Source organism: Podarcis muralis, chromosome 4, assembly GCF_964188315.1.
Source record: "Podarcis muralis chromosome 4, rPodMur119.hap1.1, whole genome shotgun sequence".
NCBI lineage: Eukaryota > Metazoa > Chordata > Lepidosauria > Squamata > Lacertidae > Podarcis > Podarcis muralis.
The window spans coordinates 40,142,835-40,164,329 of NC_135658.1; the positions used below are offsets into that span (position 1 = coordinate 40,142,835).

The 21,495-nt window shown below is 41.8% G+C and overlaps 1 protein-coding gene across 3 annotated transcripts in view; it reads left to right on the plus strand.

Moving 5' to 3' along the window:
• NSUN3 (NOP2/Sun RNA methyltransferase 3) overlaps nt 1-21,495 on the plus strand; it is a 104,460-nt gene that overhangs the window by 10,344 nt on the left and 72,621 nt on the right. The window contains exon 6 of one of the 3 annotated variants that reach the window (XM_028726789.2): nt 6,333-6,600. The exons of the other annotated variants lie outside the window; for them this stretch is intronic. Coding sequence (XP_028582622.2) covers nt 6,333-6,594 — 262 coding nt within the window. The 3' untranslated portion in view covers nt 6,595-6,600. Of the gene's footprint in view, nt 1-6,332; nt 6,601-21,495 lie in introns of those variants that run through there. 3 annotated transcript variants of the gene reach the window in all.

The window sequence follows — 21,495 nt, forward strand, 5'->3', positions numbered from 1 at the left end:
TCCAGAGGACATCATTCCTGCTTTGGTACCATCAAAATAAGTGGGACTAATATCCTGATTTACTGTATGTGGGATTGCAGCTTTCATCAGCACTTGGTTATTGCTAGCCAAACCCATACAATTAAATTAATTTTCCAAATAATGTATTCTAGGTTTTTCATCTATCAGGAAAATTCATGGCTTGAATTAGGTGTATTTGGTTTACTGTTGCTTATACTGCTGCCCTTGCCTTATGTTTACTGAGGCAAGTAGAAATGATTAGAAATGTAAAATGTAGAGCCATATAATATGATAAGGTTATATGAAAGAGGAGGCCAATGAGTTAAGCAAAGATTTCACCCCCTCTTCCTCATTCATTTTCTCCTGCTATATATTATTTTATGGCTATTGATCAAATACTAAAGCTTTTTAATGTAGTGCTATGTTTCACCTCAGAAGTATCCCAGCTGTCAGGATGAATTGAGAGAGAAATAAAATAGTTTGTTTTCCTAAAAGTAGTGTTCTTTATGGAACGCTCTCATAAATGGCAGCACAAGAGAAGGTTGGGGACTGTTTTTCCCCCTTTTCTTTGCATGACTTCCTCAAGAAAAGGTCTACAGGAAGCTTGTGATTTATAACCGAAATATGAGTGTCTTATTGCAGTAATGCATCATGTCACCCATTTCCTTTGGAGAAATCAATCACATTTAAAACACTGACCTCCTTCAGTTTTCTCTTTCCAATATTTGACATGTAAAATCCAATTTGTGAACTCCTGGCTCAAGGAAGCATACATCATTCAGTGAAATTTTTGCAAATTTGTATAAATCATTCTAGATTATAATGCTGAAGTGGAACATTCTTGACAGCAGGAACCTTGTTGGTAGAGAAAAATCCAAACAAACCAAAATTGCCCATCTCCCCAAAGCACATTTAATACAATTGGGCCTGCTGTCTAGAAGAGAGAGAAATTGTGTGTTTGATGAAAGCATACCAGGCTACAGCAATAGCAGCTGCAAACCAATAACTTTTCTGCTATAGTTTTGAATATTAATTCAGCCGTCCACCTCTTGTTATTCATAAATAAATAAAACAATAAATGCATTGATTAATCCATTGTTATACATCCCTTTTCTGTTATGCCTTCTGGCTAAAACAAATAAAAGTAAGTTATTAATACTATAACATTTCACTGTTTTGCCATGAATCAGCAAGACTCTGAAACAGTGGGATTTTACAGCTTATGTGTGTGCATGAGATCACTCCATGTGGTTTATTACCCATTAACATCTTATTAACACGCTGGCTAAGGGCTAATGTCCTGGAGTGAAAATCACCGCCATTCTGCTTCTCCTTGGGTCTTTCTGCCGCGCTAAGCAGGTCTAGGCTGTGGTCTGGCTTAGCGTTACAGTCAACCCTGAGCTTGTGTTCATTTCCTCCAAACAAATTTTGGTTACAGCTCATGGTTTGGCTGGAGGGACTGTTGGAGGGCGAGTGTGATATTTGGCTTCCCACTTCACACAGTTAGCCCTCTCACTTGTTGAGGTTAGCAACAATCAAGAAGGGCTGGCATGCTCACAGCCCTCGGTGTTTAGTTGGCCGTGAAGAAGGCTAGCTTCAACTGTGCTTCCGGGTCTGGATTGCAGGTAACCGTAGCTTGCTAAATTTGGGCATTATAGTAACCTCAAAGTTATTGGAGACCAGAAAGTGAAGGAGTGAATTGGAACTAATCAGGGAAAGGAGGGTGAGACTGCACAGATTTGAGGCATAGCACTGGTAGCCAGACTGTGGTTTTCCTATGCCATGCAAATGGACCTAACAGCTCATTTCATTTTGATCAAAGAATCACAGTAATTTAGAGCTTTACTTTTTTCCACATGTTATAAATGGCTGCAAGGCTGGAACACACAGTGGGAGAAGGGAGTGATGTACAGTCAGGCACAAAGTACTGCTGTGATCGTTTAAACATTTCTCTAGGTATATTTCTATCTATAGTTTGGACAAAGTATGGCACCAGTTTCTGTTTGGTTTGGAGTTACGAATATTAATCTAGTAGTCTATATCAGATGTTCCTTTGAATCTTTCATTTCTTTAAAGGCAGGCATGGCCAAGTGTTAATTGGGCATGTTCTTAGGAGAAGGGGTGGAGCTACATTTATTAATTCATTGCATTAATCACCTTCCTAAGATCCTAGGGTGATGTACAATAAAACAAAAATAGCTACAAGATACATCAACCATGTTTTCAAAATACATAGAATCATAGAATCATAGAGTTGGAAGAGACCACAAGGGCCATCGAGTCCAACCCCCTGCCAAGCAGGAAACACCATCAGAGCACTCCTGACATATGGTTGTCAAGCCTCTGCTTAAAGACCTCCAAAGAAGGAGACTCCACCACACTCCTTGGCAGCAAATTCCACTGTCGAACAGCTCTTACTGTCAGGAAGTTCTTCCTAATGTTTAGGTGGAATCTTCTTTCTTGTCGTTTGGATCCATTGCTCCGTGTCCGCTTCTCTGGAGCAGCAGAAAACAGCCTTTCTCCCTCCTCTATGTGACATCCTTTTATATATTTGAACATGGCTATCATATCACCCCTTAACCTCCTCTTCTCCAGGCTAAACATGCCCAGCTCCCTTAGCCGTTCCTCATAAGGCATCGTTTCCAGGCCTTTGACCATTTTGGTTGCCCTCCTCTGGACACATATGTTTTCCTTTCACCTTGCACTACTTACGAGAGAGTGCTGAGTTTTAGTGCCCATTCAAACTAAATTTTGGGCCATGTAGAGAAACTTGGTGTGAAGCCCCATCGCCCTAGCAGAAGTACTTATATGGGTTTCCGCTTGCGGGACCAGGTAGTTGACTCTATCTCATAGTGTGTTATGAGGGTAGCCAATTTGATGCCCTCAAGATGTTGCTGGGCTACAACTCCCATGAGCTTCAGCATGACCAGCAGTCAGGAATGATGGGAATTTTTTCAGTATTTGTTTTCTATCCCTTGGGTCTATTATACCTCTCTTGGTTTGCCTCCATCCAGTTTTCCAAGAATGCTGTCAGTGCTCCAGATAAAAGATATATAGACTGGACTTAGGTTTGGAATTTAATGTACGTTTGGATATAAGCACCGTCTTATAAGAGGCGCTCCCCCTTCTCTCATGCACGGGATGAATGCCTCTTCTGTTGCCATTATGACAAAGAAACAACACTTCAGAAACAATGCTTTGCAACCTGTATGCAAATTTAATGATGCAGCTAAAACTCATATGATCAGTCGGGTATCAGCCCTAGCCACAGTGCCCTGCAGCATCCCTCAAAGCCTCGTTCTTTTTTTACACACATACACAAATCCTTTTCGCAACATGCACACTCCCATCTCTGTAGAACTCTGTAAACTGAGAGGGGCGACAGTTTCCCCACAGAAGCCCCCCTTTTTTGCCAATGCTTCCTTCCTCCACCAGGAAGCAGAAGAATCTTTCTTTTTCATTTCATAGGTTGAAAAGCTACACTAAGTTACAGAGCTTCTTATACACCCTTTTAAGACCAACGGCTTTAAGGGCAGCAATATTGTAGCTATACCAGCTGGATAAACTAAAATGTAGAGATTATTCAAGATTGCAGCCTCTCTGTCTCTCCCCCTCCCTCCCCAGGCATGGTCTGTTTTGGATAACAAAAATTAGATGAAAACAATGGATGACTATGTGAATGATAATAGTTCAGCTAATATTTCAACTTCATATATATCCCTTTCAACCTAAAATGCTGTTTTCTCTTGGCTGAGTTTTATACAAAAGGAGCTATCATCACCTCCATAACGAGAGGTGAGACATATATGAAGCTTTCTGGCACTGTTTTTGGCACATCACCAATGCCAGCATGTCGCCACGCTTCAGAGGCATATGATAAATTGCATATTGTGGATACAGAAGGGATTTTCTGGCCTTTTCGGATTGATTTTGTATGGGAGGGGAAAGCCTACAATAACTGGGGAATGTAAGTGGAGTGACTGTGATGTGGCTAGGACAGGTTGATCTTTAAAAGGAAAACAAAATCTATGATCACTTTCATAAGAAGGAATGTGGGGATGAAAGTAAATGTGATTTCGGCTGCTTGAGTGGCTTAGAGGGGATTGCTTTTCTGCTGATCAGAAGCAGCCCGGCATTCTCAGAAAACGACTTCTAATAGCAAACACGAGATGGCAGCGTTGAAGTACAGCATAATCTCTCATAACTCAGCCTGGAATTTTTGCTTTCTCTTTTTGCTGCTGTTTTAATACGAACAATGGATAAATTAGGGACATAATTAATGCTGGTCCTTCTAACAGGATAAAAGAACATGTAATTAGTCTCTCAAGGAGTGGGCTGAGGAAGTGGAGTTTGTAATGTGAATGACTGTGCCAACTCTATTGTCCTATCTGTATGTATGTATGCCTATCTCTCTATACAGTGTGTGTGTGTGTGTGTGTGTGTGTGTGTGTGTGTGAGAGAGAGAGAGAGAGAGAGAGAGAGAGAGAGAGAGAGAGAGAGAGAGACCAAGAGCAAATAAATAGCAATCTATCACAAAGTTTAATGTGCCTTTATGTGAAGGAGTTGATTTTTGGCAACTCCTAGCGACAAAAGATTTTTTTGGGGGGGGGGTGAGCTGACATTTAAAATGTTTTTCAAAGTTGCTGAGAATTTGAAGTGATACTTATTGCTCCTATATTCTCTTTTGCTTCCCCCCCCCCTTTCTTGCCTTTCTTTTTTCTTTTCGTGTTTGTTTTCTCTCCAGCTACTGCTAATGGAAGCCTTAAAAGGATATTCAGAATGCGTTAACAGTTTTTAAGTCTTTAGAGCGCTTGGGATAAAAAAATGTTTATTGTCCCATTTATATCCATGGCTTAAATCCACATTCTTCAACTTCCCTGCTTTGTGATTGATCCATTTATTGTGTTCAACGGTTGTTCTTTGAGCTGGTGCTAAATTTGCGATTAATTGAGCCTTGCTTAAACTCATAATAATGCTGCGTATAATTTACATAGCCCTTTCCTAGAGTGCTTAAAACACTTCACATTTTATATCAGTAATCCTTAAAGAATCCCTGTAGGATTGACCAGTATTATTACCATATTACAGTCTGTGGGGGAAGTAAAGGGGTGATTCAAGAAAGTTGGTTGTGCTTAAGTTTAATTAAGAACAGTGGGCCAAGGTAGTTGCAACTTGTTTCTCAGCGATTTCAATGGAATACAAGTGCAACTAAATTACTTTGGATTAGGGTCACATCTACACCATACATTTAAAGCACATGGCCATCCCAAAGAATCCTGGGAACTGTAGTTCATAGACCTACAGTTTCCAGTACCCTTCAACTACAGTTCCCATGATTCTTTAGAAGGAAGCCATGGGCTTTAAATATATGGTGTGGATTTGACTCAGGATACAGATATGTTTTCTTCCGCCTCTTTCCACCTCCCTGTCCTTTCTATCACTTCTCCCTAAAAGTAGTCTTAGTGCCATTGGTACAAATCAGCAAATGTAAGAGTATGGCCTATATTACGTGATGTCTTTTCCCAGTTTGTTGGCAGGCTACTGCTACGAAATTTTTGTTCAATACAACTCTTCAGCAAATTGAAACTTTCAAATACACTGTATAACCGTTTGTTGATGGTTTATCATTTGGCTAAGTTCTGATACACAGAAGCCAGTTTGACCTTCTCCCTCGTATTCTACAGCACAATTTAAATATTAGTATGTAATATCATTCCCAATAACAGCAGTGTATGAGGATATGTAATATTCCTGCATCAGGAGTGTATGTGGATAGTCTGCCCATTGAGCCCTAGAATGCTATACTGCTAAGCAAGCTGGTGCCCTCAAAATAGGTACATTGTAAGATGGCGAAATGAAAAGGCGAGTTTCTAGTGAAAAGCAATATTGGGTGTGAGTTTCAGAAAGAGATACACCATAATCAATGTTTAACAACTGTAATTGCAAACACAAATGAGGACTTTTTATGAGCATGTGACTTCATTTTTTAGTATGCATATCTAGTTATAGCAGTTGCACAGTCAGCATCACAGGTATAACACAATGCTGTTAATAATAAAAAGAACCCCAAAATGCTATTCTAATAGAAAATTTAATGATACAAAATTAAGACTTTAAAAGTATTTTCTCAAATAACACACTAATGGTTTCTGTAATATAATTAAATCGGATTTTATATTCCTTAGTTGCGTGTTAAGAAGTGTACGACTTGCTGCTGATAAGCTAGGCAATGTCCAGTCCACAGAAAGTGTGGCTCTTACTACAAGGCTTTCTCATCTGAAGTGCATACGTTGAATCAATCCAACTCAACATTTCCTGTTCCTTGCACACAGGTCTGCAATTAAAGCCTTGCGTCCTGGAGGATCTCTGGTTTATTCCACATGCACACTTTCTAAGGCGGAGAATAGTGATGTTGTAACACACATCCTCAACTCCTGCAGCAATGTTTGTCCGGTGGATATGAGCGCCCTGGCCAGTTCTGCATCCCAGGAATTCACTCTTGCTTCTGGTGTCCAGCAGCATGAACTTCTAGTACTTCCAGAAAGGGGGAAAGCTTGGGGACCAATGTATGTAGCTAAATTAAAGAAAATGTGATTGATATTCTTCTTGTGGTTGCAGTTCTTTTAGGTCATAATGACCAATCCTTTTTTTCGGGGCAACAGCTTTTTGAAGTGAAAACCTGAACAGGAGATTGAAATCCAATCTCTTCTATTTGCTGGCAGCATCCCCCTCCATTTTTCTATTTCGGTACCCAATTGGAAGATTGGGGAAGGAGCAGGGGGATGCCCAATGGGACATGCAGAGATGTGTTTTCAGTAATTGCCCCAATTCTGAATGTGAATTGTAGGCATGTTGAAGAACACCCAGTTCACTAGTCTGTGGGCCATGTGTGTGCACTTGCCTGTAACTTGTAACGGAATTGTCAGAATTGGAGCACTCATTTTAAATCCAGTTAAAATTTATTTGCTTGTAGAAACTTATTTGAACACAGGATGACACTAAGAGCAAACAGTTTATAAAGATGGAAGCAATTGTTTCATGTATTCACAGCACCTCACTACACAAAACAGGGGAACGTTTCAGGAACAAACACCTGCTACAAATTCTATTTTTTTTAAGAGAACAGCAGTGGAGACTTCGTATTAGAATCATAGAATTGGAGAGTTGGATACTCTGGTTGTATCTTCTAGTTCTGCGCACACATTGAGCAGTGGACAGCAAGTTAACACCTAGATCACACTAATCTATACTGCAGTGTCGCCCGCACACTGCAAATAGTGAAAACTGGAATCCCTTTTGCCCAAGATCCTTCTGCTTAGCTGCAGAGCTCAAATTTGGTTTGCCAAAATAGTCTTGTTTTGGAATTGCTTCACCAACCTTCCGTTTCCAAGGATGTTCAATGAATCCTAAACAGCCGCCATCAACCCCATTTAACCGGGAAAAGTTGCTGAGCAGGCATCTCTTTAGCTAGCTCTAGAAACATTAACTTTCGACTGCTTATTAGCAAGTAAGTATGTTAAATCGAAAGTTCAGCCACTGGATAGCATTTCTTTTGCACACAAAGAAGTAACTTGGGTTTTGTGATTTTCAGATGCCATGTTGCTGGAACAGTTTTCAGGACAATGAGAGACTGATTTAAAGTTATTAACGTTTTATTTTTCACTATCCCACCAGATTAGGGACGCGGGTGGCGCTGTGGGTAAAAGCCTCAGCGCCTAGGGCTTGCCAATCGAAAGGTCGGCGGTTCGAATCCCCGCGGCGGGGTGCGCTCCCATTGTTCGGTCCCAGCGCCTGCCAACCTAGCAGTTCGAAAGCACTCCCGGGTGCAAGTAGATAAATAGGGACCGCTTACTAGCGGGAAGGTAAACGACATTTCCGTGTGCGGCTCTGGCTCGCCAGAGCAGCGATGTCACGCTGGCCACGTGACCCGGAAGTGTCTCCGGACAGCGCTGGCCCCCGGCCTCTTGAGTGAGATGGGCGCACAACCCTAGAGTCTGTCAAGACTGGCCCGTACGGGCAGGGGTACCTTTACCTTTACCTTTTATCCCACCAGATTATGCATATCATTGTGCACTTTTAAAAAGTCAGCGTCTGGTTTATATGGAGAATTTGTCCCTTTATGGTGAAGCTGTGTCATGTGCCAACAAAATCAGCTTTATTATGAAGTAACTTGTTCCCTTAGAGGATTGTTTTCTGCCTCCCTTGGAGGTTGCAGATGACACATGGAGACCAGCTTATTGTTACTGCTTTTACCTCTGTCAGAATATGCAATGAAAGAGTTGATTGTGTTGAAAGCCCTCTAAAACAGCAGATTGTCAAGCAAATGTGGTGCTTTGGCATGGAGTTTGGAGACATAAATGCATCTTATCTGGCAGCTGCAAAACAAATACTTGAAATGAAACTAGGATGACAAATGGCAGTAGCCGCCACACAGTGTTACAAGAGCATTTCTACGCAAATTCAGCCATAATTACTGGTATAAACAATCCTGAACAAATGGCTTGTCTAAAGCAATGTTAGTTCTATTCTGAATACAAGAGAGAATCAAGAAATGGCACTCTCAAGTAAATGTCCACTCATAATTTATGAATTATTGCAAAACAATACCAATATTTATTTCTTCAGTATTGATCACCCGCTCATCACTGAATATTTCAATTTTAAAGCAGGGAATGATGAAATAAAATAATAGCAGCATGCCGAAAATAATATACAAATATTACAGAATCCATAGAAACAATCGATAAATAAATTAACAGCTCCATCATAAAACAAAACTAAACTGATGTTAAGGCAACAATTAGCATTTCCAATTTAACCAAGTATCTGGATATAGAAAATAGGATATTCAAAGTGAAACAACCAAACGGCCTTAGCAGTTGTTCCCATCCCATCTCTCAACTGGAGCAACCCACTCCCCTTATTTTTCACATAAAGAAGGCTGCACTCTGTGCCAACAGATTTTCACTCTAGAGCTTATGAGCAGCTTCCCACCCATCACTCTCAGTATCCAATCCAGCCAGGTTTTTTCTCTGAGTGACATCAACTCTTGCCTCAATTCTCGCCAGCAAAAACCTCCCACCTTTTTCTACAATAGCAATAGAGCAAAATACACAAGAGAAATAGAGTTGAGATACCCAAGTGATGACACCAAAGGGGCACAACCCCTGGACTGTAACTTCCATTATTGGCCATGGTGGCTGGGGTTGAGGACTTGGGAGTCCAACCACATCTGGAGGGTCACAGCTTTCCTGTCCCTGATACACGATGCTGTGCTAGATGGACCAATACTTCAATAGACCAAGGCCACTTCCAATGGACCTGTGCTCCCAGGCCCTTAGGATTTCCCACAAGGACAGCCTAAGACTGACTCATATGCAGAATGGCTCTCCTAAAACCTAAGAAGAGTCTGCTGGATTAGGTGAGTGGTGTTAGAATTCCTGCTCCATGATTGCAGTCATGGGATTTTTGTCTATCACATGACGGTGTATGTTTTGACTCCACAGAGTGGGAAGTGACGGAGACAGGATGTTTGTGTTACTGTGTTCCGTGGAGTGGGACTATTGTCCTTTGTTCTTTTTCTCTCTTTGCTGTCTGATGCTAGAGAGAGAGGGAGCCATGTTGCAGTGCTCCTTGTGTGTTTATATGTAAATAAAGTAGATTAGCCAAAATGCTGAGTTGCTGAGGTCTGTTATGCAACTGAGAAGACTCTGCGGATCCCTGAGTGTGCCAATGTCTGATGGCATCAGTCGCTGTGATGTTCGGGCAGAAGAAAGCTTTTGAAGCTCCCGAATGAAAGACCAGGAGGTAGAGAACATGCCAGTCTGGCATGTGTCTCTGCAAGGGTCCTACTCGAGAGTAGGACGAGCTCCTGACAAGTGGCTCATCTAGTCAAGCATCGTGTTCTCACAGTAGTCAACTAGATGCCCTATGGGAGACCCGCAAACTGGATCTGAGCAAAACAGCACTCTTCCCTCCTATGCTTTCCAACAGAAAGCGTACTCCAACTACGGAGACAGAACATAGCCATGAAGGTTAGTAGTCACCGATGGCTATGTTCTACCTCCACAGTTTACAAAAACTGTTTACAAGAATTCACGCCACCATAAATGGTTATGTGTCTCCTTTAGCATCATACTGGTTGTATTTACTTAGTAAGGTCAGTGAGACCTGCTCTTAAGTAACTGCACAGCCTCACAGCCTTTGTTGTTTAAGACTGAGAAGTCCTCCATGCAGGGTGCCAATAGATTGGGCTAGCCTCCAAGGCTACAGCATTTAGTAACAGCATGTTTAAAAGCTCCCTCAGCCCACATAACAGCGAAGCAATTAAAAGGCACCACCAAGCTATAACATAATTTTTAAAAACCCAGCAATTCATGAAGCAACACATAAAACTGCCAAAAATAATAATAAAAATGTGCAGATCAAAGTTTGCACGGACCACAGAGGCACTTTAAACATACAATCCTCCCCCTGCCCCAACCTAACCCTTAAAAGCTCTCAGAGTGGATTTTACTGCATCTCGTACATATATTTTAGGTGTCAACATGCATTTATCAGCCTAATAATGAACTACACATGGCTTCCCCCACAATAATCCTGTGAACTGTACTTACAGGTGATGGGAATTGTTGCTCTGTGAAGTGGAAACTAGAGTTCCCATGATTCTTTGAGGGAATGACCTATGAATGTGCTTTCAATGTACAGTATGGTTGTGGCCATAGGCCATATTAAAATCAGTTCTCCACCACAGTTCTACCCATGCTTATTTGAAAAACAAATAACATTGATTTCAGTGGGGCTGAGATTGCAGATCTGTAATGAAGCCCAGCTTTTCAAACATTCTTCCACTGTATTTTGGATTACGCTGCTTCAAGTTATTTTCAGCTTTGTGTTTGATTTGCGTGCTGAATAAAATATATTCTTGCTTTTCTGCTACACTTTCTACATGGTAAATGAAACTGATGGAAAGTGTTGCAGCGGGGATATTGTGATTCAACCAACTGAATTTGTATCTTGAAATGATTCCAAATTCTGGCATTACATGTAATATTCTGGGGATTACTGCTGTTAGGTGTTTTCAGATTGTCATCTGAATGTATTAGGAACTGTGTATCTTCGTGTGATTATTCTTCAGGTTTCAAGGGCAATTTTATAACCTTTATGCCTGATGATCAGCTTGTACACTGCCTTGAACAAAGTAAAACCATTGGTCCATCTAGCTCACAGCAAGTTCCAGTGCTTGTTTTCCAATCGTACCTGGACATGCAAGGAATTGTTCTTAAAAACTAGGGAACAAACAAAACTTCCAGCAACTGGCAAACCCGTCACCCAAAAAACCCCCCACAAAAAACCAACCATGATTGGGTCAGGCGAAGATCTAGTGAGTTGGCATCCTATTCAGATCTGGGAACAGCTTCCAGTTCCCAGTCTAAAGTGATCCTGTCAGGGTGCCTGCAAAGTGATTGATATGGTTAATACAAACTAGAGATTTCTGCTGAGCTGCCAGGCTGCACTCTTAGCCTTGCCTTTGAGGACGAGAAGCCTGAGACAGCAACAACAAAAGCCTCACGGGGAATGCCAGGCAGCTATTTTTGCCAGGGTAACTGGAAGGACTCAAATGGAAGAAAGACAAGACATGCATTTGCTATACCTTTTGTGTGTTATCACCAAAGCAGTAGTTTTTTTAATTAAAAAAAGGCCTCTTTCTCTCAAATTTAATAAGCACATTTCTGGGATTACATAATTAGAATTAGAATTGGCTTTTTCTGTGTCAAACACTGCATTAGAGAGAGAGAGAGAGAGAGAGAGAGAGAGAGAGAGAGAGAGCACACTGGAGTCCAGCAATGCAATGTCTGGAAATGTCCTAGGAGATGCGGAAATGTATGGTAACAAATCATTGAGATGTGTTGCTTAGAACAGCAGTGCCCAGATAAGGCTGAGAAAAACTCCCATCTGAAAGCCTAGCAAGTCAGTCTTCCTATGTTCCTATGAAGTGTTTTAAGAAAAAAATACAGCGGGTGCTCTCCTAAATGATTTGTAGCCTGTTCCTCTCTCCCATTTCCCCCACTGTTTCTTTAGACAGATTTTTTTTTTTTTTGTGCATAGTAAAAGTAGAAGAAGATGGGCAATGACAACTAATGTACAGTTAATTGTTTCAGCTGCCTTGCCTAGCTTTGCCCAGACCAGAAATAAAGAAGGTGGATATTGTACAATTGGGGGCAATCTGGACACTGGAATTTTAGTATGGAAGGAGAGGAAGCAAAAAATGACAACAGTAGCAGGAGCAACAACCACCAGGCAGCAAAAGAACCATGATTTAAGCAAGGAGGTTGTATTTAAATGGGGAGTTAGGGCTAGATTGATAGCATTATGTCAGTAGCAAAAAGAGAAGGCCTGGAACAGTAGTTAATGGTTGTTTGGGTCTATGTTTAGCCACATTATTTGCAAGTGTGCACAATGTTGGGATGCAAATGGTGTTTCCATATGCTATCTCTATATTTCCTTCAGACTTGCTTACATCTTTTAATTGCATACATAAATGAGCAATTTATTCTCAATCACTCTCAGTTCATATTTCCAGACAATATGATCTCAAAGAATGGGTGTATTTGACTAAAGGTGTATTGAGACACTTGTGTCCTCTACAGTCCTAGAACAATACAAAATGTGTTCTAGGAAAATACCAATAATTCATGTCCTTGGTGCCAACTCATCACTCCATTTCATTTTTCTTTACCCTGAAGCGGTTAACAATTTAAAACACCATAAAAATACGATTAGCAATAAAATAACTATAGAATACAATAAGCACTACAACATATGAATAAAGCAAGGTAAGAACCATCTCAGCTGCATGGAAACCAATACAAAAGTAGCTACACAGCAACCAGTTAAATCTATTTCCCCAAAGCCCTTTCCCCTGAGTAATTGTCTCTGAGTTACTGTGACGTTATTGAATTTGTATTAGTTGTTTTGATGAATTTGTTGCTGTTGTTTGCTTTATTTACATATTATTGTTTTTGATATTACAATAATCATGCTGTTTGGTGTGTGTGTGTGTGTTTTATAATGCTATTGTGATTGTTGTGAACTGCATTGAGCTCAATGTTGTTGGAAAAGCAGAATACAAATATCAAATCAAATTTGTCTAATCCTCTTTTAAAGCCACTCAAGTTGGCATCGTGTAGGAAACTTGACAAAGTATTACTGACCATGAATCCAGCCTTGCTGCCTAGCCTCCCACAATTGTGTGTGCTGCAGGGATTCACGAGGTTCTGACAGCATCCCACTGTTAAATACAAATGAAGGTAAATGTGGAAGTTATTTACCTATTCAGTAATCAGGTTGTCAAACTGAAACGGCAAGCATGGGGACTACACGTGAGCTCCTCTCATCTTTGAAGCTGTGTCGTGTCTCCCATACACAATTCTGACTGAGGAAAATTTTGCATAAACCATTTCTTAACAGCAAAGAGACATCTGTCAAAAAGGACTTTCATCGGCTAGTCTTTCAGCCTTCCCAGAATGCCTGTTGAGCCCTTGAGGGGGGTGTAGTGGGCTTGGCTATATATATATATATATATATATAATTCCTGATTCCCCCACCCCTTACAGTTTACAGAACCACATGCAGTGTGTGGCAGGCATCCCACAGCTCAGAGGGCCCTATTTAAAATGCATTGTAGGTAGTAACTAAAATAAAATGACTTCCTTCTTCAGCAAAAATGTCATAACTCTCTTTCATGGCTGAGTGGCTGTGAAACCATTCTCAAGGGGAGGGGCTGGTGTCAAATTATAAAACCGAGCTTGGTATAGCTTTCATTATTTATGTGCATGTGCACTGAATTTTTCTAGTTTTTGCTCAGAGTTACAGCCTTCCCCTTAACATGCAACAAAGAGATACCTCCCACTCCCCCACAATTATACACTTATTTTATCCAAAAAATATTCAATTTGGATTATGTATTATTAATATTTAATAGCCCTTAAATATTTCATATTACAGTCTGAACACCTGTGTGATTCACGACCAGTGGTTCAGCATTCATTTAATAACTCTGGGATGAAACTCAAGACCACAAGTGTTTTAAAACTGTCCATTATAGCTGTTTCATCCACAATTTCTTGGCCTCTGACTCCAGTAGGAGGTCCTCTTGTGTGTGCATGTGTGTGTGTGTGTGTGTGTGTGTGTGTGTATGAATTGTGTTTTGTATGAGAATTGTTATTTTTTTATGCAAATTTTTAACAGTATTCATGTTTTTAAACGTAAGTCACTTGCAGACCTTGAGAAAATCCAACTAATCTAAATCTTAACAGAAAATAAAGGAATAAATAACAAGAAGAACTGGACAGCTTGAAATATTGCAATTGGGGTAAGGATAAACATGGGATGTGCTAGGTCCAATGCTGCAAACAGGGAGAGCTGCTACGATGAGGGCCTCCAAATAGGGATAATGTTAAAGTCTAGAGTGACCCCAGATAAGACTAGCAGTTCATGCTTAGTATGAGTTGGCCTCCTAATGAAGGGATGGGGAACCTTAGGCCCAGGTGCTGAATGTGTCCCTCCATGCCTTTCTATCTGGCTCCCATAACTGTCTCTAGGCCACTCCTTGCCAGGTCACACTCCTGACTCACCCTGCTTCACACCCTGCAAATTTTTGACCAGCTGTCCTATGTTCTTGAATTATGATAATGTCTCTTGTGTTATGAACTGGCAGACTGTGGGGAGGAAGAAGAGGATCCCGGCGAGGGATGGAGCTGGGATTAGGACACACTGGGGCAAGCTGGGGATGGGGGAGGAGAGGTTGGCATAGGAAGTACTCACAGGGGGACGGAGGATGGCAAGGGGATGGAGGCCAATACACAGGAAGCAGAGCAGCAGGACCCGTTCTGAGAGCCAGGGGAGCTGCTGTCTCCATAAACATAGTGGGCTCTGAGGTGTGGGGTGCTCCAGGAGGCAGAGGCAGGCAAGAGCCCACAGCCCAGTTCACTGGCTCTAGGAGGAAGTGTGTGAGTCCTCAGCTGGAGTAGGCTTGGAGCAGGTGAGGGTCACCTGCCTCATCAAGCCCAGATGCTACAATCATCATGTTAAGTCTAACTGGGCAGCAGAGTTGAAGTGCTGGGTCTGCTCAACTGCCTATGTTGATAGACTTTAGCTCGAATGCACCAGGATCTCTGAGGCTCTGTGCTTTGGTCTGGACTTTGGACACGTGGATTGACTCTGGACTGGGGACTTGATATCCTGACTTGCTGCCAAGTAGACCAGGGGTTCAGGACATCTTGCTTGGGTATGTGTGGAAACTAGTCTATGATACAAAGGTCCTGTCCACTGTTCTGTCCATTTTTGCCTCTAGTCCCATCCATACTCTGGCCTCATGCAGTGGTACCTCTGGTTACGAACTTAATTCGTTCCGGAGGTCCGTTCTTAACCTGAAACCGTTCTCAACCTGAGGTACCACTTTAGCTAATGGGCCTCCTGCTACCGCTGCACCGCTGGCGCAAGATTTCTGTTCTCATCCTTAGGTAAAGTTCTTAACCTGAGGTACTACTTCTGGGTTAGCAGAATCTGTAACTCGAAGTGTTTGTAACCTGAGGTGTTAACCTTCAGTGGTAACCTGAAGTACCACTGTATTTAAGGCCCCCAGAAATGAGGCCCTTGGGGTGAAAAAGGATCCCAACCCCTGACCTAATGGGAGTTCAAATATTTAAAGTGTTGAGTGTCCACCCACACATTGTGAAGCCCTTATTTTCATCTCCTAGCTAGGCTTCTATTGGAGATAATATGCCTGACAGATAAGTGGAAATTATTTATGGTGACTGATGATGGCAGCGCCATGCATCCATGCAATCAAGTAATAGCTTGACATGATTTTATCCTAATTCTCTATCCCTAACAGAGACAGTTAAGGTCAGAAAATAAATCTCAAAAATCAATTGGGACATTTTCACAAATCAAGAGAGATGAAAGCAAAACAGAAGGGTAATTTGGATAACTTCAATGTGTGTTACATCAGTGTGTGTTTGTTCAATGTATAGACAAGCCAATGAGAGGACAGCAAAAAAAAATTATGGTGATTCTATTTATGTGTAAATCTTCAAAGCAAAGACAGCACAGATGACCAAACTATAGATGACAGGGCTGCCACATACATTTTTTTTCATGGATCTCCTCCATTTGCAATTAAAGTGGGGAATGTGAGAGGTCTACTTTTGTTCTGAAAAATGTGCAATGGGAGAATTAAAACATGCCCCTTTCCACTAACGTATCTCACTGTGTTCCATTATGCTGTGCATTTTCTCTGAGTTCAGGTGTGGGGGTTGGCTTGAAATTGCTTCAGGCACTCTACCCCAACCTGGTGCACAATGGCTGTGAGGGCCAGGGATGATGAGCATTGTAGTCCCAAACACCTGAAGTGGAACACAGCCAGGAAAGGTGATAGAAGAACCAGTTTCACTCACGTTCATGAAAAGAGGAGCCGCTCACCCTCCTCTATTCCTGCTTTACATGTGAACAGTGAAGACAGGGGTGACTGTCCTGTCACATCCCGTTGGGCCCTAAGCATGCTACTATATCAAAATGGGGGATATTTGCCTAGCAATAGAGAATTGGTCAGCCATTACCCTGTTTAGGGAAGTTTTTAATGACTGCTGTTTTAATGTATTTTTAATATTTTGTTGGAAGCCACCCAGAATGGTTGGGGAAACCCAGCTAGATGGGCAGGGTATAAATTATTATTATTATTATTAATTCTAATATCATCATCATCATCATTATGGAAAGCACTTTCTGCTGTTTCTGGTTAAGTGCAATTTTCTTTTTCTTTCTCTCCACTTACCCACTATTGCTTAGAAGACAATTGAATGAAGCTAATGACTAGTAGCAGACGCTTTCTGGTTAGTGCCAGTGACATAAACTGGACATCATTTACATTTTCCGAAGCTAACTTTAGTTGGATCAGACTGCAGAGTGTTTGATAGAGACACTGTATGAAAAACAACTCCTCCCTTGCCTATAGCAGCATTTTAAAAATTCTACTCTGATCACATGCTTGTCAGTTAAAACTAGGATAGCTATGACAGTATATTTTTATTAAGACTACAGTATGTGTTTGTGTGCTTTGCTTTTAATTGGGGGAAATGATTATTTTTGCATGAGGTAGTTCAAATCCAGCATCAAGGGAATGGTTATGGCATTTCATCTCGTACTCTGTTTGGCAATACACAGCAGCTGCTGGTATTCTCCAAATTAATTTTCCTCACCTTCAGTAGCAGATGCCACCGTGGTGGCTGTAAAATACCGTGAGCTCTGGAGGTTTCAAAGATTAAAAACAAGCCAAAGTCAAAGCTGAAAATAAATAAATGAGCACGAAAAGAAGCTATTTCCTGTACTAAGAGGATATAATGCCTCTACTATGGTTACATTGGTTCTTCACCTCTGCCCCCCCCCAATACATATAAGTATAAGAATTGCACGGTATGGTTGTTTTGTGATAGCAGTTCCTGTGTTGGAATCAGAGAACTGGAGAGTTGGAAGAGCCATCAAGTCCAATCCCCTAAAATGCCAATGCATCTCTAACAGATGGCCATCTGATTTCTGCTTTGAGACCTTCAAGGAAGGAGCGTCCACCACCTTTCAAAGTAGGCCACTGTCTACTTTCCACCGTCAAACAGCTATTAGTGTCATGAAGTTCCTCCTAATGTTTGGTTGGAATCTCCTTTCTTGTAATTTGAATCCATTGGTTTGGATAAAGGTAGAAAGACGCGGGTGGCGCTGTGGTCTAAACCAGTGTTTCCCAACCTTTTTTGGGCAAAGGCACACTTGTTTCATGAAAAAAATCTCGAGGCACACCACCATGCCAGATGGGGAAAGGTCACTTTTTACTTATGTAAAAAAATAAATAAAAAAAAATAGTAACAGCATAGAAGGTAATGGTTAGGCTAGCATCCCTCTTCCAAATATGCTAGGTTTTTATTTGCAGGGACTGTTCTACATGGGAAAGCATTCAGCACTGTCATTCTCCCATCTGCCATCTGAATTGGTACTATTCTGGGTCAACTTACTCTGCTGCATGTGTAGATGAAAATGGCACCAAGTGTGGGGGAGGGGGCAGAACAGGTTTCAGATACAGGATATTAAGCATACACGTACTTCAGATTGAACTGGTGGCTTGCTTTGCAAGTTTTCATTTCCCAAATGACTGCCTTGGCAAGCGCAATACCTACGAGGCTCAACGCCGGTCTCGCGCTGCCGCTTCCCGCGCTCTCAAGGACCCGGGAGGAGGAAGGCGTGAAGGGAATCCCGAAGGCGCGAAAACCTCGCGCATGCGCAGGCCTTCCGCCTGCGACAGCCCAGTAGGCCGGCCGAAGCGAGCGGCGATGGGATGTGGGAGGGAGCTCGCTCGCCGCCCCGCGTGTGCCTATGTGGGGCACGTTACAGCCCCGTGACGTCAGCGCCACGCAGGCAGCCAGGCAGGCAGACGGCGAGAGCTCCGCGCTGGGCGGCCTCTCCTCGCCGCCGCTGCCCCGCCTCTCGCCGCCCGACTCGCCCGCCTCCCTCCAGGCAACATCTCGCGGCACACCAGGCAACGTCTCGCGGCACACTAGTGTGCCGCGGAACACCGGTTGGGAAACACTGGTCTAAACCACTGAGCCTCTTGGGCTTGCCGATCAGAAGGTTGGTGGTTCGAATCCCCATGGCGGGGTGAGCTCCCATTACTCGGTCCCAGCTCCTGCCAACCTAGCAGTTCGAAAGCACGCCAAAAAGTCCAAGTAGATTAATAGGTACCGCTCCGGTGGGGAGGTAAATGGCATTTCCGTGCGCTGCTCTGATGTCAGTGTTCTGTTGCGCCAGAAGCGGCTTAGTCATGCTGGCCAAAAACTGTCTGCGGAGTGAACAAATGCCAGTTCCCTTGGCCTCTAAAGCGAGATGAGCGCTGCAACCCCAGAGTCGGTCAGGGGTCCCTTTACCTTTAAAAAGATAAAGGACCCCTGGATGGTTACGTCCAGTCAAAGGCAACTATGGGGTGCAGAGCTCATCTCGCTTTCAGGCCGAGGGAGCCAGCGTTTGTCCACAGACAGCTTTCCGGGTCATGTGGCTGGCCAGCATGACTAAACTGCTTCTGGCACAATACTTAAATTCCAGTCCTCATATAGAATAACTGCTGATTAAACACTCCTCTAGCAGTTTTTAATCAAATTTGTTTTCAATGCAGCTTTTTAAACCTTTTCTTATATGAAGTCCCTTTCATCTTCCCTTTGTAAGTTTTATATTTGGATTCATGTAAGTCTGTAAAGAATGTATGAGTTTGCAGAACGTACCACACTTGTCTACATGCTTACTTCTAGAAGTAGCTTGTACGAATGGAAGTGTTCCACAGAGGGGGTTTTTCTCTCACACACTTTATTAAAATCCCATTATATTGTACATTTCCCTGCACACTTAGAAAGCAAGTAATTGACAAGGATTCCCTTTCCCCATTTGGCCTTTATGAACCTGGCAGGTGAACGTCAGCTTCAGTGATGACCTTTAAGAACATTCTACAATATCATTGTTTCTGACCAGAACAAGTCATAATAAGTTTAACTTCATCCATAAATGCAATGAAGCTGTGATGATTCATTTGGGCAAAAAATGAGGGGGGAACGGTGAAGTCCATTGTTGTTCCTGGACTTTTAAGATTTTAGCTATTTGTCATTTCCTACTGTATTTCCAGAAATCACTGGTAGTTGGGCTGGCTACTTGCAACATGATCAGATGAATCACAATCCTTCATAAAAGGTGCTTGTATATATTATAGCAGTACAGTATGTTGAAGTACATGCCTCAAAGATCCATTGTTGAGGAATGCTCCCTTCCACTCATGACAAATGTAATGTCTACAGCCTTTAATGGCAAGGAGGAGAATGATGTTATAAAGTTCACACATTAGTAGCACAGAAAAAGAGGAATAAATAAATTTAGCAGGCAACGGATGATTAGGAAATGGGAAAAGAGGAGGAGAAAACAGACAGAGACTTGAGGGACAGATCTTAATTAAGGGAAGGAAGGTATCAGGGTCAAGTCTACAGCTTGTTAGAGCCATTACAGAAGAAGATGGAAAGTATCTGGCAGCAGTCCCAGTTAACGTTCAGAAACAGGAGGTTTCTGATTATCAGGAATGCTTGATAATTGCAGGGCTCTCTCTATGCGAAGCAGTATTTGGTAGCAACTGTTTAAATACCCTAGTAAAAGTATTTATTTGGCCTTTGTATGCTGCCCAGTCAACCATGTCCTCTTGCGGTTTCACAATTTAAAATCCATAAAATAAATATAATAACAATTCAAAGAATCGGCATAAAACAAGTATAAAACCCATGATATTTTACTGTGCTAACAGTGCCAGAATATGATTAACAAAAGTGTACCTGTGAGTGATTTTGTTTCTGTGTGTGTGAGCATTTGTGTGCAAGAGAGAAAGATTTTAAACAGAGAAATGGCTTGTGATAGTCACCACTGATACAAGCACTTCAAACTTTGTCCCAGGCAGTTGCTACAGACTATAATGCTATAGAAATGCTCTAGTTACCTATCTGGAATAGATAGCGTGTGAAGCCAGCTTCAGGCTTGTCTTTTGTTTATGTTCCTGTTTCTTCAAAAATCAAAAGAAACTACAAGATACTTGTCAGCTTTCTCATTTCAGCTCATGTAGCTGTGTCCTGGAATCCTTATTATAACATATTTTATCTTGCCACCACACACTACTGAGAAACGTCAATACAAATGATAGAGTAGAAGTCTACCTAACAGCTTCTCTCTATGTGTTGACCCCCATTGCTCCGAAGTCATACTGAAAACATTATCGCCTTTCTATGCCAGGAGGTTTTTCCTAGTCTCTGTTGCTTTCTCTGAAGATGTATTGTACTGTATAGCCCATATTTCCATTATCAAGGTTGGCAGGTTTGGAGCAGTGTTTCTAAAGGGTTTGTTAAGAAATTACCCAGAGACTGTTGTGTCTGGTGAAAAAAACAAACCTCGCTGACTGTAGGTTTTATTACAAAATAAGATAGCATAAAAATAAGCACAAAGCTCAGTAATGTGAAAAGCAATGTCTTAATAGATAGAGCAACATGGAGTCAGTGGTTAATTGGATTTATTGTTAAAAATTAAAATAAATCCCTGCCCTTTCAAAAGCTGTATTTATGAAACTGCCTGTGCAGAAGAGATGATGAACACATGGAAGCCTGGAGTTGGGCCTTACATTGCAATTTTGCTTCCTTGCCCTTCAAATATGTAGACTGCATTCAGATGTGGCGTTTATTGCATTAGTTTTATTGGTTATAATGCTAGAGCATCTGTCACAATTTCTAACATTCCTTTTATAATGCAGTGTTTATTTTTTCTTTGGATGGGTGTAACATTTCAGTTAAATAAATGACTCTTAACGGTTCCCAATTTTTCCTAATTAATTCTTGGTAGCGTTTTTGGTATCTGACTCTGCTTCCATGTCCTAGCAAA